Source organism: Anguilla rostrata, unplaced genomic scaffold (assembly GCF_018555375.3).
Source record: "Anguilla rostrata isolate EN2019 unplaced genomic scaffold, ASM1855537v3 scaf0040, whole genome shotgun sequence".
NCBI classification, from domain to species: Eukaryota; Metazoa; Chordata; class Actinopteri; order Anguilliformes; family Anguillidae; genus Anguilla; species Anguilla rostrata.
Window position 1 is genome coordinate 1,634 of NW_026985619.1, and position 16,452 is coordinate 18,085.

The 16,452-nt window shown below is 39.6% G+C and overlaps 2 protein-coding genes across 2 annotated transcripts; both read right to left on the reverse strand.

Annotated features, from left to right (window-relative positions):
• Positions 1–2,876: 2,876 nt before the first annotated feature.
• Positions 2,877–6,471, reverse strand: LOC135246187 (solute carrier family 35 member F3-like). Its single transcript, XM_064319727.1, has 6 exons — positions 6,308–6,471; positions 6,046–6,265; positions 5,556–5,681; positions 5,235–5,427; positions 4,451–4,540; positions 2,877–3,206 (listed from the first exon to the last, which is right to left on the reverse strand). Exons 1-6 carry the CDS (start codon positions 6,469–6,471, stop codon positions 2,986–2,988), a joined length of 1,014 nt encoding a protein of 337 aa, XP_064175797.1. The 3' UTR covers positions 2,877–2,985.
• A 5,809-nt stretch (positions 6,472–12,280) lies between these two features.
• LOC135246188 (zinc-binding protein A33-like) lies at positions 12,281–16,356 on the reverse strand (the record flags this gene model as incomplete). Its single annotated transcript, XM_064319728.1, has 4 exons — positions 12,281–14,402; positions 14,839–14,957; positions 15,309–15,331; positions 16,126–16,356. Coding segments are annotated over 4 exons (927 nt in total), but the record flags the coding sequence as incomplete, so codon positions are not given.
• Positions 16,357–16,452: the final 96 nt, after the last annotated feature.

Below are 16,452 nucleotides of genomic sequence, written 5' to 3' on the forward strand. Positions count from 1 at the left end.
GGGAACATAGGACCCTGGGAGAGCACATATGTAGAGCTGGGGAACATAGGACCCTGGGAACATAGGAATGACCCCCAGCTGGGATAGTATACCACAGCCAGCTAACCTGCTGCCAGTACACATATTTTTTTGGTGGCTGTCACCAGGAAAACTATTTTGAACAACATGATTTTTACATGTATTTCTTCACCATTGTCTTGTCCACAGTGTGGTATAAAGCATTTTAGTAGAACAAATGGGTGTTTTTTATTACGGAGAAAAAGGGGACTTGAGCCAGGTCTATTCAAGACCCCCAACTGCAAAGGAATTTTGAAGCCACGGGCTGCTAGGGTTCAAACTGAGACATTTAGGCATGTATAGCGTTTTTACACGATTAAATATGTACAGTATATTGGGATGGCAGGTATTCCCCATACCTAAACAGCACCGAGAGTTTGGCACTTTTCAGGGTTACCTACAGAAATAACCACAATGACCACAGACTCTCAGTACTGAAAATCACTAATTTCTGTATCTTCTGACCTCATGTCAACAAACAGAATTCACAAACAGCTTTATACGTCCACACAATAAAGCCCCAAACTTAGGGGATTTTGCTTTTTTCCCTTCTTCTTCTTTTTCCTGCCTGATTACATCGTCACAAATGCTCCAAGCATGCAAAAAATATGTCTCCACATTGGACATTTAGCTACACCAGCCGATCAAAACATCACAAACTCACACAAAATATATTTATTACAAAGAAAATTCATGCCTGTTGCAGCTACTCCGTTGGAGGCTCACTGGTAATGAATATCATTCATCTTCATGAATGCTATTGAACACTAGTGAGACAGCTAACATGCCCGAATCGCATGTTGTTTTTTTATTCTACACCTACAGACTATTTGTATTATAATACAAATAGTCTGTAGGGGTAGAAAAAAACAGTACCACAAAAACTTTTGCTGTGTTTTGCATAGTAAAGGATTATTCACATTGATCCTACTGTCATGGTTTTGAACAGGGATATAGATTTGGATGCTTGTGTAACTTTGAGTGTTGTGCTGTAATTCTGACCTGCCAAATATGATAAACTACTGACTCAAAGTAATACTAAGCAAAACAATCAAATTGAATTTCAACTTGTAAGACAGGTTGTGAGAATATTATATATGGGTTTTTGATTTGGTATTGATTCTGGTAATGGTTAATTACTGAATATTTCCCCCAATATTTACCCATTGCCATGTAAATGGATTTGTATTTAAAAAGTTGAATTAACATGAGTTCTGTTCATAACTCATGAATTGTATTTGCATACATTTGTTTAATATTCTTCAGAATAAAAGTGAGGAATGACAGAAGCTGAAACTTAAAAAAAAAAAAAAACATTTCAAAAGCATCTTTTCCACTGAATAAGACAAAATTCAAACTTTGTGTTTTTTGGTGGTGTTGATGTCTTTAAGATCACATTGGTAGTCCAGTTTCACTGAAAATGAATATTTTAACTACAGAATCAGAAGTATATGGCACACTTCTTCTGCCTTGTACATACATACGAGTCAATAGCTATGGCAGCTGTTACTCTGAAAGTTATGTTTTGGATTGCACCACAATCACATTTTTAAAAGGGATATTCTGTATATTTTGAATTTCCTATTTCATGTATATTGGAAACTTTTATATAAAGATTTTAAAAATTGAATCATTCAGTAAAGTTATGGATTGAAACTCTCCAAAAAATGTTTCAAAACTCAAGCCGACTTCTGTTCATATGTACCTTTTTAAATGATCTCCTCTTGCATTTATATGTTAAATAAATATTCCTTACAAAGGATTACTCAAAATCATAATTCCTCAGGAATACATTGTATTGGTTTACTGCCATTCAGACTGACAATGGGGAACAGTGTTGATTATTCTATTGCAAAAAGAAAGGGGTAGTGTCCATGACTGAGGACTAGGTGTTGGAGACCTTCACCTCTCACTAGGGCCTTCTGATGCCTCATCCCTGCTCATTTCAAGTCCAACTTCAGTTGACAAGACACATCGTGGTTTCGGTGTGTTAAAATCCTTGTAGATCATTACATTACTTAATTATCCAGAACTATTTGTGTTTCAGACAATATCCCCGCAAATCCCTTTTTCATGTCTTATATCATGTAATATTGTTTTCTGCTTTCTCACGGACATCCAGGTGTTGAGCATCAGCAAAAATTCCAAAGGTATTCAGCATTTTTAAACGCAGGTTGGCAGTGACTCTTTTACCTGCATTAGTTTTCCCCCTAGTGTGAAAATGATGTTACTGCAGAGGTTTGTTCTCACACTGTGGGTACCATTTCTCCAATTAAATGCCCATGCTGATGCAATGACAATTTTACAGTTCTTCCCAGATAAGTGTAAAGGTTTTGTCCATGCAATATCTATGATAAGGCTAATAAGTACAGGTTCTCTCATTATCTCTCTGATCTTAGTTTACCAGTGCTTGATGATGAGTTACATTCTTTTTTTTTTTTAAACAGACAAAAAACTGTCTGCAATGTAGACATTCGTCTTTGGCATTTGGTCCTAGCCATTTGTCAAAATGTCAAAACAAAGCAAAAAATAAAATAAAAAATAAATAAATAAAAATAGTTAAGTTTTTTTGCAGAAATTGGCAAAAAAAGTGCTTTTTGCTGTATTTTTACATTTTTGTAGATCACATAAGAGCAACACTTAGGACACTTACAGCAAGATAAAAAAAGTCTATATTTTTGGCCAAAAAACTGCACCCTTTCAATAAGCAGACTGCAGATCATATATTCCATTACGCATACAAAAATAAAAGTATTTATATTACAGAGTTTATCTGGGTATACAAAATGTATCCATTCTTGTTTAATTGACTGATCCGTTAAACAGTTAAACAATTTCTGTAACAGAAAGATTCAGCAGAGACAGAAATCAGATATGGCAGCCGGAGGGCGTGGGTGTGGCGAAGGCCGTGTCGGGATCAGGCTGGGGTCAGGGCCTGAGTCCGAAAGTGTGCACGGCGCTCGGTGGTCTACGGGTGTCTGTGGTGCCCTCTGCTGGCGGGTCTCTCTTGCGGAGCCTGGCGGCCACGTGGAGCAGGCCCTGGTCCCAGTCTTCTGGCAGCAGCAGCAGCAGGAAGCCCAGGCAGATGAGCGAGATGGCGATGAGACGCACCGTGTTGAACTGGATCTCACAAGAGTGCAGGTCCACCACTGCAAAGAAAACACCACACTCATCTGGTGCTCAAATACTCATTTACGTTCTCATTGAATTGGATATTAAGGCAATTCACGGTTCTCGGTCCAGTACTTAAACACACAATTGAACACTTAAAGCACTCCATCCATCCATCTGAAGGGAAGATTTTCTCTAGTATAACTAGAAGTCAACACTAAATTCCTAGGCCTTGCAGCAGGGCCCTTCCGTCTTCAGGCACTGAATCTTTCAAGGACGACAAGAAGTTTGAAATATTACATGTATGTGTGTCTGTATGTGTGTTTTCTTTCTCTCTGTCTCCTAACTGGTGAGTTTGGGCTTCATCCTTATCCTCCCCCTGCCATCCTGCCAGGGAGGAACTGGCTATGAGGCCATGCTGCCCAGGACTCTGAAAGCTACTGATAGATAAAGACTAAACAGTTTTAAGACTGAAAGTTCACCGTGTGTTTATTCAGTATTCATGTTATATGACAAGACACAGCCAATCATTTACTTAAATCTTACTTCATGAATGCAGTCCATGATTATGTGTTGACCATGTACCAATCAGACAGAATTATGTACGTTATGCTTAAAACACATTTTGCTCATAAAAGCGGGGACCACCCCTGATGGGGTTCCATTTTGTTGAGTGTAGGTACCAGACTCTTTCAGCAGAAATAAATCCTATTTCTTATATGGATATACCTCGTCGTACCTGGTTATACTAAAGGGGCAATTTCCTCTGCCCAACACATTCATCCATTTTCTAAACCGCTTATTCCTTGTCAGGCTCACGTGGGGTGGGGTGGCTGGAGCCTATGCTAGCATGCAGTAGGCAAGGGGCAGGCATATAACCTGGCCAATCCATTGCAGGGCCCACACACCATTGACTCACACATTCATACCTATGGGCAATTTAGTGTCTCCAATTAGCCTACTGCAGGTCTTTGGACTGTAGTAAGAAACCAAAGTACCGACGGAAACCCACATGGACACAAGAAGAACGTGCAAACTCCACACAGAAAGACCCGCAGTTGAGATTCAAACTCGGTACCTTCCTGCTGTGAGGCAGCAGTGCTACTCACTGCACCGCTGTGCCACCCTGCGCACTCTTTCTTTATACTGAGCAGCCCGGCCTTGGGAAGGTAGCTGAGGAGCGAATGTAACTGTGCTCGTGATCTAAAAGAAAAAGCTTATTCACGTCATCAATGGGGATGTTAAGTGTTCTACAAAAGTGGTTAAAAGACGGGCGACTTACAGGCGTTGACAGGAACGCTGAGCACGACGCCCAGGGAGATGAACGTCAGGTACGTTATTGCAACGCCAAAATTCAGCAGCAGGTTGAAAGCTTGAGAGGGAGGAAACAAGATTGAACCAGCTGTGTACTGTAGAGACATCACAAAAACTAGCATCTTCAACCGTTTATATAAAAAGGACTGTAAGCACTAAAGCACTGGAAGATGGAGGTCTGGTTTTGTTTCTAAAGCACTGAAATGGGTATCGCTAATGTTCACTTTTGGCTCACATAACTTCAGTAGTTCATTAGAGATCTCAGTGTTGGTAATGATCAAGAGACCATGCAAAAGACAGTTGGTAATGACGCCAGTCTGGATGCTCTGTGTTGTATGTACAATCAGAATGGTACGATCAGTGTTGGTAATGGACATCTCAGTGTGTAATTCAAGATCTCAGGTTGGTATGGTACAGATCTCAGTGTGGTAATCCACAGATCTTTTTCAGATCAGTGCTGGAATACACAGATCTCAGTGTTGGTAATGACACAGATCTCAGTGTTGGTAATGACACAGATCTCAGTGCTGTTAATGGTACAGACCTCAGTGTTGGTAATGACACAGATCTCAGAGTTGGTAATGGTACAGATCTCAGTGTTGGTAATGGTACAGATCTCAGTGTTGGTAATGGTACAGATCTCAGTGTTGGTAATGGTACAGATCACATCGTTGATAACAACACAGATCGCGTTGTTGATCATGGCACAGTCATCCATGTCGCCTTGTTGAAGGCCTCAACCTCTTCCTCACCCAGCAGGAGACCGGCCACACCGCAGAGGCAGCCCCAGGGGATGTCACTGGGGGAGCTGAAGTGCTCCACACCCGTGAAGTAGAGCACCAGCGGGACCGGGCTGACCAAGATGAAATTGGCACCACCGAGGACAGTGAGGAACAGCGCAGCCTCGCCAAATTTGGCACTGCCCAGGACCATCTTAAACAGAACCTGATGCAACGCAGTGTGTGATCACTCAAACAGTTTGGGTCGCTGGTTATTCATTGTGATGGCATTTGGTATAAAATGTGGCCCAGTATGGCCTTGGCTCGCGGTGCCAGTCTTCTTCTCTCTCTCACCTTGTACATGGCTGACGTGGACGCCGACGCCACCACGAATGAGATGGCGATTACTGAGCGGCTGTGGAACCCGTCTGCATACGTCATCATCACGATGCCCGCGATGGCCAAGATGGCAGCCACGATCTGCATGGCAAAAGGAGACATTAGTGGTGCAAAATTACAGCTACTCAACACTGGTACTGGAGGACTGCAGTGTCTCCAAGGTAACTCAACCCTGGTATTGGAGGGCTGCAGTGTCTCCAAGTTAACTCAACCCTGATACTGGAGGGCTGCGGTGTCTCCAAGGTAACTCAACCCTGATAGAAGAGGGCTGCAGTGTCTCCAAGGTAACTCAACACTGGAGGGCTGCGGTGTCTCCAAAGCAACACAACCCTGGTACTGTATCTTGCAGCTTGGAGTTTTCTCCCCAGGACCCCCCATGCTCCTGTCCTGCAGATTACCCTCCCCTTCCTCCCCACGCTGAGCTAGCTGCGTGACCCCCGCTCACCCTGACGCCCATGAAGCGCTCCCGGAGCAGGATCCAGGACAGCAGGAAGACGAAGGCCTTGTTGCAGCAGAAGAGGGCGGAGGCATCCGTGGTGCTGAGCTTGCGCAGAGCCTGCAGGTACAGGTAGTGGGTCATCGTCCACAGCAGCCCGAAAGGAGCCGTCTTCACCAACACCGTCCTCACCGTCACGCCGCCATCTCCAAAAATCCTGCAGCACTGCCTGAGGGGGGAACACTGAGTGTGAATGCACGTCGCTCACAACCGTCTCACGCGCACGCCGTCCTCCCAAATCTGCAGCACTGCCTGAGGGAACACTGAGGTGAATGCACGCTCTTCCAAAAAATCCTGCAGCACTGCCTGAGGGGGGAACACTGAGTGTGAATGCACGGCCGTCTTCACCGCGACCGTTAAGGAAAAGGTTTTCATATGTATTTTTTTATTAGTTTTTTATTATTATTGAATCCTCCTGTAAATATATATTATTCTACAGTGTGCCTTTCACTCATGATCAATATGATTATTGGTGATACTGGCTTTCTAATAAGGCTCTACAAAATGTAGCAAGTCTCTGGACTATGCTCATTGACTGTGGCTCTGGGAGACAGCAGCCCATGTGTTTAATATTCTGAAGCCCTTAGCAAATTATTTTCATTCATTGATTGGGAAAACTTCTTCTCTATTTAGCATGGTCAACTGCAAGTGCACGCCCATGTATTTGGGGAGTGAGGATTTACACAGGCACCCAGTAAATGCTGTCAAATGGTTGACTCTCTTTTTCATTCCCTACCAGTTGAGCACCGTTCAGGGCATAATATAGAGCTCTAATTAGGTTTATGTTCCTGCTTTAAGCTGGAACATAACCCTAAGCTTTAAACTTTAAGCTGTAAGGTTTGGGGACATTTTTAGGCACAATTATAGTAGGGCTGCCCAACCCTGTTCCTGGAGATCTATCATCCTGTAGGTTTTCACTCCAGCCCTAACACAGTACACCTCATTGAACAACTAGAGATCTCATTGAGCTGCTGATTAGTAGAATCAGGTATGGTAAAATAGGGTTGAAATGAAAACCTACAGAACAACAGATCACAGGAACAAGATTACAGGAACACAGTTACTCACATAACTCTAATGGATGTGCTTATGTTCTCTTTTATTGTAATTCACTGTAGATAAGAGCATCTGCTGAATGAATATAATGTACAGTGCATACGAGTGCTGTCCTGAAGCAATAGCTTCCTGTAATGATGCAAGCCATTATCCATGGTGATGTGATAAATAACTGTTATTATAGCCTGCACAAGAACATTGCTTTTTAACTCATGAGTAGTTGATGGAAATAATTCTGGAATTGAACAATGACAGTACAATGACAACACAATCTTATTTTAATTCATAATTAGACATGCACATCACTCATTTACCCTTATGTTGTCTTCATATTACCCATGCACTGCATGTCAACAGGGTCAAAATTCCTCCCATGCCGGTCAAAAATGATCCACCTCCATCAGACTCCCTGGAAAAAAGTCTCTTCATTGAATTTTAAACCCTAAATCAATATTTCACGTGTAGAAATACCCTGTTGCTCAACAATAAATCAGTGAATAACTCCTTTCCTTCTTTACAGCCTAGAGACTGTATTTAACCATTTTTCACTTATTTTTTTGACTACAAAACACACACCATAATAATTAATTATTTTGCTATAATAGATGTGTGACTTTTGACTTTGACTATGACTTAATATTTCATGACTGCAAGGTTAATAAGACATTTTATGATAATCTTCACTCCTTGATCGTGAACTAATTTTATAGAAATACGTAAAACTTTTTGTACTGGTATGTTCACTCCAGGAAGTCATCAAATTGCATGTTAAAAAAATTACTTTTCTTGGGTTTTCATGGTTACTAAAATTCAGGATAGGGCATGTTTAACTGAGGACAAAATGGGGGTGTGTGTGCGTGCGTGCGCGCATGCGTGTGTGTGTGCGTGTGCTTGTGTGCGTGTGTGCATGTGTGTGTGTGTGTGTGTGTGTTTTGGGCTGTTTATTGGTTTTTTGCCCAGGCTCAGTGTATCATGGCTAGTTGTTCAGATCATGACCAGAGCCCTCTCCTAATCAAAACATGTCCATCCAGATGACTCTCATCAGAGCACAGCAAACAGTCAAACAGAATTGATTCAATGAAAGAAAGGCAGGAGCTCAAACTGTGGGAGGTGCAGAAACTAAAACGAGCAGATTTCCATCATCTGTGCTGTGGATCACCACCGTCTGAAGACCACAGAGATGAGAACTCAACGGCTCTTATGAATGTAGCATTAAGCCTGGGGCACAATGGTGATGTTTGCCCTTTATCAATCCATTACATACTTCTACTGAAACAGTTTATTGAACAGCAAAAACTGATCAGTGTGTTACAAACAAAAGTACAGCAGCCAGTAGGGTGGGAGGGGAGAACATGCATTCATACTAAACAGTACCAGTCTGACCAAACAAACAGAACCATCACTAGGCAGCAGAACTCCAGAATGCTGCAATTAGAACACTGAGTGTCCCAATATTCCATATTGCTCAAACTGCAGGACAGAGCAGGTGACCTTTCAATTGCAGTGTGCTGCAGTCATTCACTTTCTTTGTTTACTGAAACATCATGCAACCCTTTTGAAATGACTTGTATCACATAATTAAATTTACATGGGAATGTTTGCCAGAGCCCACACAAATGTGTACACATACATGCATACAAACAAAGGCACAAACTTAAATACAGCAGCCCACAAGAGGCACAAAAGGGGAGTCGCAGGAAGACCCCGTTAACTAATAGAATGCACAGTGGTGTCTGAGTGTGTGTGTGTGTGTGTGTGTGTGTGTGTGTATTTACTGCGCATGCAAATATGCATGTTCATGAGCATGCTTGTGTATGTGTGCATGTATGGCATAGTTTTCATGCATGCATCTGTACTTGGTCACATGCTTGTGCATACTTACATGTGTGTATGTGTCTGTATGTGTACCCATGTGAGTGTACAGGTGTATCTGGGTGTACATGTCCATGCTTATGCATTCAGTTTCTACATATATTTGTGTGTGTGTGTGTGTGTGTGTGTGTGCGCGTGAAGAAAGAGCAAAGAAAGAAAGAGGGAAAACGATCAGTGTATGTGTCTCTCCCCATCTTCTCTGTCACCATTTGAATCAAGAAACACGGCAAGAAATATCTGCTACCCGCCCATGACCCTTGTCTGTAGTGAGGAAAACCTCATGCAGTCATATGGCAAATGAAGTTATATCATCAAGTACATTCATAAAACGGTCTATACAATGACTGAAACCTTATTTATGCATGCAATATTATCTTTAAGAGGAAATTCATGAGTCTGGATGTTTTTTAAAAATGCAGACAAAGGCAGACTGAAATAATTGCACTTATTCAATTTGAAAAAAAAAAATTACCACAGATATCAAAAGGTGTTATTTTTGAAAGTCTTTTTTATGGTCACTGGAAAAAAGTACATTCATAAAATGGGCTATACAATGACTGAAACCTTATTTATGCTTGTAATATTATCTTTAATATTTAATATTAGGACCCCCTTGAAAACGAGATGGTACATCTCAAGGGGTTATTCCTAATAAAGAATTTCCTCTCCTATTTAAGAGAAGCTTCATGAGTGTGGATGTTTTAAAAATGCAGATGAACGCAGACTGAAATAATTGCAGTTATTCTACTTTTTTTTTTTTAATTAACCACAGATATCAAAAGATGTTATTTTTGAAAATCTTTTTCATGGTCACTGGAATGAATGACGTGTTAAGCAAATGAATTAACAACAAATGGCTGGAGCTGCGGTTATGAAAGAAAATTCATGATGCAAAAGTGGTAGACTGGCGCCATCTGTTGGATAAAATGCAGTGGTCATCTTTCACTCTCCTCCAGGAAAGTGTAGCTGTTGTAGGTGGTACTGAAATCACAGGGTCCTGTGATTTACTTTTTGAGGGTAATTCAACAATGCACTGGCTTGTGTTATTTTATTTTCTATGGTTGTGGACATAGTAGGTCTGCAACCAAGAAATTTGTACAATAAGAAACATTTATTCCAAATAGAAATCAGCTACATATCAATGGAGATTTCTTTAAAAAGTCCAGAGTCTATATGAACAGACTGGAACGCAGCTATTTTAGTGCTGGTGGACTGTACACACTATAGGGACAGCAGGGTTGTTAGATTTTACTGAACAGCCTACTAAACTTTGCGGAGTCCTTCACAAGCCAGTTCCACTAAAGGTAGCAGTCAATCTAAGCTGCATGCTATCAGCCTGGAGTCAGTAATTGCATAATTACAGTCCCAATGGTTACTCTGTTTGGTAGTATGGACAGGCATTGATCAGGAAGCAGATGAGGTATAAACCAACCACAGGTTAAAGCTGTAAGTTTCATTATCACTTCTCAGTCTCCCACCGTGCCACTAGATGCCGCTATTTAACAGCCATTAAATACCATTTAATATACCATTTAAAAATACCATTGTTTCTTTTTACTTTTTTACAGTGTGGCGCTTTCTTGGAAAACGCAGTGTATATGGGAATCAGTTGCCAGGCTTTACATTTTGAAAGGATTAAACCATGATTAAATATATTAGCTCATTCAGACGAATTGCCTATTTTCATAAATGCTGCCGTTTATCAAGACAATCTATCATTTATCATTTAACAGTTCGAAAAAAAAAATCCTACATTTACGATTACAGTGAGCAACAAATCCAGTATCAACCTGGGTCACTCGGGTCAAGGGAGTTTGTGCCAACCGCTACACTATTAGTGTGCTGAGAGGGAGGGGGAGGATATACTGTGTGTGGGGTCTAATGGAAGCCACAGTTATAGGCACTATGAAAAAAAAAAAAATTTTAGGAACTGATTACAATAGCAGTTTTAAGTTTCCTCAACTTTCAAGGTTCACGGTTCTGTGGATTATTATTTATAAAATTGAGTGGATTACAAATTCTTTTTAGAATTTGTAATCCACAAAGTTTTTATGATGGCACAAAAATATTATGCATTTACTCATATTGTGTTATTCGGCTGACAGAATATTTCCAGTTTTGTTAACTATATTTTATTATTATATTTATTATGTATTGTATTTTATTCAAATACAAAAACAAATGACCAAGTTTATAAAACTAATAATTTTACACTGTGTCAATGTAAAAGATAAAGGTGTTAGTAGGGTAAAAAAAAAAAACCAGGCATGGCTAAATTCCTTCCATCCCTCTTTCCCATATACTGCTGACTCCCAGTTGGGGTTGTTTGGGCCTGGAACCCATCTCCACATGCGTAGGATTGGCAGACATGCAGCCGTGATTTGAACACAGTAACTTCTTGCTGTGAGGCAACACATTGGTACCCTGCAACAAAACTGTAATCCTGAAGTAGTGTTCTTGAAATAGTACTTTTATTATTAGTTTTGCAACATCATAAAAAAATTCCATTATATAAAAAAATGAAAGCAATGACTGTTGACTTGCCTCTTTGTCAGTACTAAAACATACAGGGATAGACAAAATAAGTGAAACATTGGTTTCCCATAAAATATAAAACAACTGAACAAATTTCTGGGCAAAACTGCCAACATATTTTTCACCCGATTATTTTGTGACTGTTATACATTTGTTTTCTTTTAGATTACGCAGTGTCAAAAAATTTAAAACACTCAACATTTCAAGGCACTCAAGCTTAACTATTTTACATTTTTTGATTGTTATGCAAACTAACATGAAAACAATATGAGTTGTTTTATTAACAAAACTTTAATTTAATTATTAGAAAACCGTAAAGAAATTAATTAAGCTTTTATAATAAAATGTAGTTTTTATGAACAAATAAATGTTCACTGGCATAACTTCACAACAAAATTTAATAATCTAAATTATGCTCAAAACTAAAAAAAAAAAAAATAGTGAAACAATTTTTTTACAGTGTGGCTTGCCCTGCTGATGAATATGTCAATTAATCATAATTGACCATTGATTAATATTATTATCAAATATTCTGGAATGGGGTTATGACCATCATGAGGGACATTGGAGATATGAGGTTTTAGAGGGTTAATTAATAAGGTTGTATTGTATTTTTACTAATATTTATTTGTAAAACTACATTCATTTTATTCATGTTTCAGTGTACCACAGCAGTAGAATAATGCACAATTCTGAAATTATTGGGAGAAATATGGGGTTGTGTTTTAATACATATTTTTATTGGTATTGCCTTGTAAAAAAAATCATTGTGTAAAATCAGTTAAACTGTGTAAAGCATTTATGTAAGTACGGTTGGCTATTCTAAAACAGTATCTGTCATGTAATAATTGTCAGTCAATGAAAGGGAATGAGAGACCAATGGCAGGTGTGCAGGTGAGGCTACTGAAGGCTCAGGTGTAAATCCTACAGCGTGGAGCTGACTGGCTGAACTGATTATTCACTACATCTGCAAACTAAAACCAGGAAAGAGCACAGGAGACTGATGCAATCAATCTGACTAGAGCTCATGATACGCAAACATTTCAAGCTTGTACACTGCCTTATCCACCCAGGAATTAAATCAATCAGATATTTGATTTAGCCAGAAGAGTGCATCTGCATTTTTTTGTTAAATTTGTTTTTAAATTTTATTTTACATGTGTTTTTTATAATATCAGGACTGATTGTACACCAACTTGTTTTTTCAAATGCAATGGAAAAATGAATAAAATCTGATAAAAACAGCACATCTGCTTTATGTATATACATTATATGAAATGTTTAGTCCTATGATCTAGATAAAAACAAAACCCAAAACATGAACAGCTGAACGGATTATTCATTACATCTGCAAACTAAAACCAGGAAAGAGCACAGGAGACTGATAGTATAAAACTAACAAGATCTCATGATGCATTTCAAGCTTGTACACTGCAATATAAACCCATATAGCAAAGAATGAAATCGATCATATATAAAATAATTTGATTTAACCAGAAGAGTGCATCTGTAATTTTTTTTAAAGTTTATTTTAATGTTTTTTATTTATCTGTTTTTATGTTACCAAGACTGATTGTACACCAATTTATTTTTTTTCAATTACAATGGAAAACGAATAAAAACTGATAAAAAGCACATTTGATTTATGTATAAACATTACATGAAATGTTTTGTCTTGTGATTCAGATCAAAGCAAAACCCAAAACATACTAAATTAATTCATCATTATTATTAAATGAATTTCCTCTACAGTACCCTTTACGTATGAAGTAATATTTGCAGTTCAAAAGTTTAGATCAATACCAATTTATATTAACAAGCAAAAAGAGTATCCTCTACAGCATGAAAGAACAAGGTAAAAGCAACGCAGGTAAGTTACAATACAGTGTTGTTCAAGCACCAGCTTTGTACCCCTTTTCCAGAACAAAATCTAGAAATGAGGTTGCAGGAAACCAAATGGTAACTGTTACCTCTGTATGCATGTCTGCTCTCTTCTGACTGACTACTAAAACATCCACCTTTGCACTTCCTCTGGTCTGTCACAAATCAGTATTCATGCATACTGAGGCTGATTACATTCACCAAATGGCCACTGTTATTGCTCTGTGTGTGCCTGCCTTCCATTTGGTTTTGGTAGGCCATCAACCAGCTCCCTTTGGTCAATTCACATCTCCAGCAAGTCAACTCCAGAGTACCCAAGTCAGCAACCAGGTAAGGTATGCTGAAGCAGATTAGAAACAACAAACATTCCTTAAAAGTACACCATCTATTTTTTTAAAACAAATACCGTCACTGGTTTGACGTCACTTTTATAGAAACTGTCATTGTGCATATTTGCAGGGGTCTGTCATTCTTATCTCCTTTCAAATATGGAGAGAAGTATGGAAACACTCTCTCAGTAAATGTGTCTGTAAAAGTGTAGATGACTGACATGTCACTGGAGTTGAAGAAGGACATCTCCCCCCTGTCATAGTCCAGCTGCACTCTGATGCTCTGGGGTTTCCTCTTCAGTGTGAGGTTAGCAGCTCCAGATGCCCAGTATTCATCACCATTCCTCAGCAGTAAGACCCAGAATCCACTCTCTGGGCTGTATGTTATCCTTCCCTTCCTGCTGATGGACTCATTCACCACTCCTATATCCCACTCAAGTTTATTCCCAACCTTCACCTCCCAGCTGTGTTTCCCTGAGGTAAACCCCTCATGTCCCAGCACACTCACACAGGAGTTAAACCTCTCTGGGTTGTCAGGACATTTCTGCTTTGTACCTGTGTGTCTCACAGTGGTCAGATCATCAGAGAGAGAGAGAGTGGCACGCACAGTATTGGGGTCCAGCACCACAGGAGCTGAAATATCAAGAAGAAAGATATTTAAAAGGCTGAGAAAAGAGAAACAATTCAAACACTTTATTCAGATTATGTCACATACACAGGGAATTGTAGGCCTATATAATAATTATGGATTCATATATACAGCAGTTATTATGATCCATACTTTAAATATGAAACCTATATTTGCATTATAAAAATGAATAAATGAACGAACACATTTTAAAATTCAATGCACACAATCCACACGGCTAAAAAACATATAATTAATAAAGTCTTATATATAATGTTGATTCTGTGTTTGCCTGGGTTCTGATTTCAAATTGTGAGCAGTACAGTGTGGCCCACGGGATCTTGCTAAACTTGGAGGGAACTGAGACTGGGTGACTCTGTAATTCTTATCTTTAGCATCAATCATAAACACATGATTTCACCATCTGCCCCAGATACTCACTGTACTGCACCATCTCCAGCATCTTCTCCCAGACTCTGAACTTCAGGTTGCCCAGGTGTTTGGCCACATCAAGCAGTGCCCCTGAGAGCAGCTCTGGGTCCTGCAGTGTGCACTGGGCTCTGTAATGACAAGCAGGAATCACTCAAGATTTAAATGGTAAATGGACTGCATTTATATATCGCTTTTATCCAAAGCGCTTTACAATTGATGTCTCTCATTCACCCATTCACACACACACACTCACACATCAACGGTGAAAGGCTGCCATGAAAGGTACCAATCAGCTCGTTGGGAGGAATTGGGGGTTAGGTGTCTTGCTCAAGGACACGTCGGCACACCCAGGGTGGGGATCAAACTGGCAATCCTCCGACTGCCAGACAACCGCTCTTACCTCCTGAGTTATGTCACCCCAGATTTAGTGTTTGAAGATACTTAAACAGACACTAGAAAATAGGTCAGAGTCTACATACCTTTCCTTGATGTTCTTGTAGCTCTGAAAAACACATAACAGCACAATTGTGATAAGATGTATACATGTATAAACATACTCAGTAGAGACCATTATGGGAGACATGTTATAAGTGAAAAACAAGAGCCAGGCAAATAAAAGTGATGTAATTTTAACAGTAAGCAAATACGAATGAAGGTACTGTAATGTACAGGTAACTGTCAAAATAAAGGAAACGCTTGAATAAATGAAGGATGCAAAGAATATTGAAAGCAGCAGCTTCCACACAGGTGTGACTCCTGAGATAATTAAGCAATGAACATCCCAGCATTCTCACGGTTGTGTATAAAAATGCTGGGCAGGTTTTGTTGACCATTCATTTTGCTACCATGTGGCTGGAAGATTGCTCATCAACTCTGAATCAAATGACTGCAAATCTAGAGAGTCAACAGGCAGATTCATCCGTCTTGAACTTTGCAGCAGTTACCTGCATGTAGTACACAGTGCCATTGCTATTATAGAAGATACAATGGTGAAAGACAATTATGTGGGGAAAATGAGGCTTTCTGTAAATTATACAGGACATGTCCTACTCTGCAGTGGTGATGTTTTCTTTTGACATTCTGGTGACATCAGTTTTTCACAAAATTCAAAAATATAAAAAAAAATATGCAATGACATTTTTAAATGAGCAGATGAATCTCTTTGAACACCTGCACCCTGAGTTTGACACTGTCACAGTAGGCTACTGCTGCATTGGTGCAGAATAAGAGAACACGGCCAAATATTGTGAAAAGCCACAAACCAGCATATTGAATTTCAATAAATCAAGCTTCTACCTGTAAAAAGGAGGTATCTTCAGTGTCCATGGCCTTCTCTGTAGCTGTGATTTTGTCTGTAAGAGTGGAGATGTATCCTGTGATGTTTTCTATCTTCTCCTTCATTATCCGACTCTTCTGCTCCTCTTCCTCCCTTAGAGTAGCTAGTCTGGCCTCCTCTTCCTCTCGTAGGAACTGGTGGAGCTTCTCAAACTCTGCCTTTATCTGCCTCTCTGTGTGCTGGGCCTGACTCTGCAATTGAAACACACTATTTTAAACTTGAATAGTGTAACTATGTTTCGTTATTTAAGTGTGGCAGCCAGTGCGTTTATGCCTGTCACACACAAC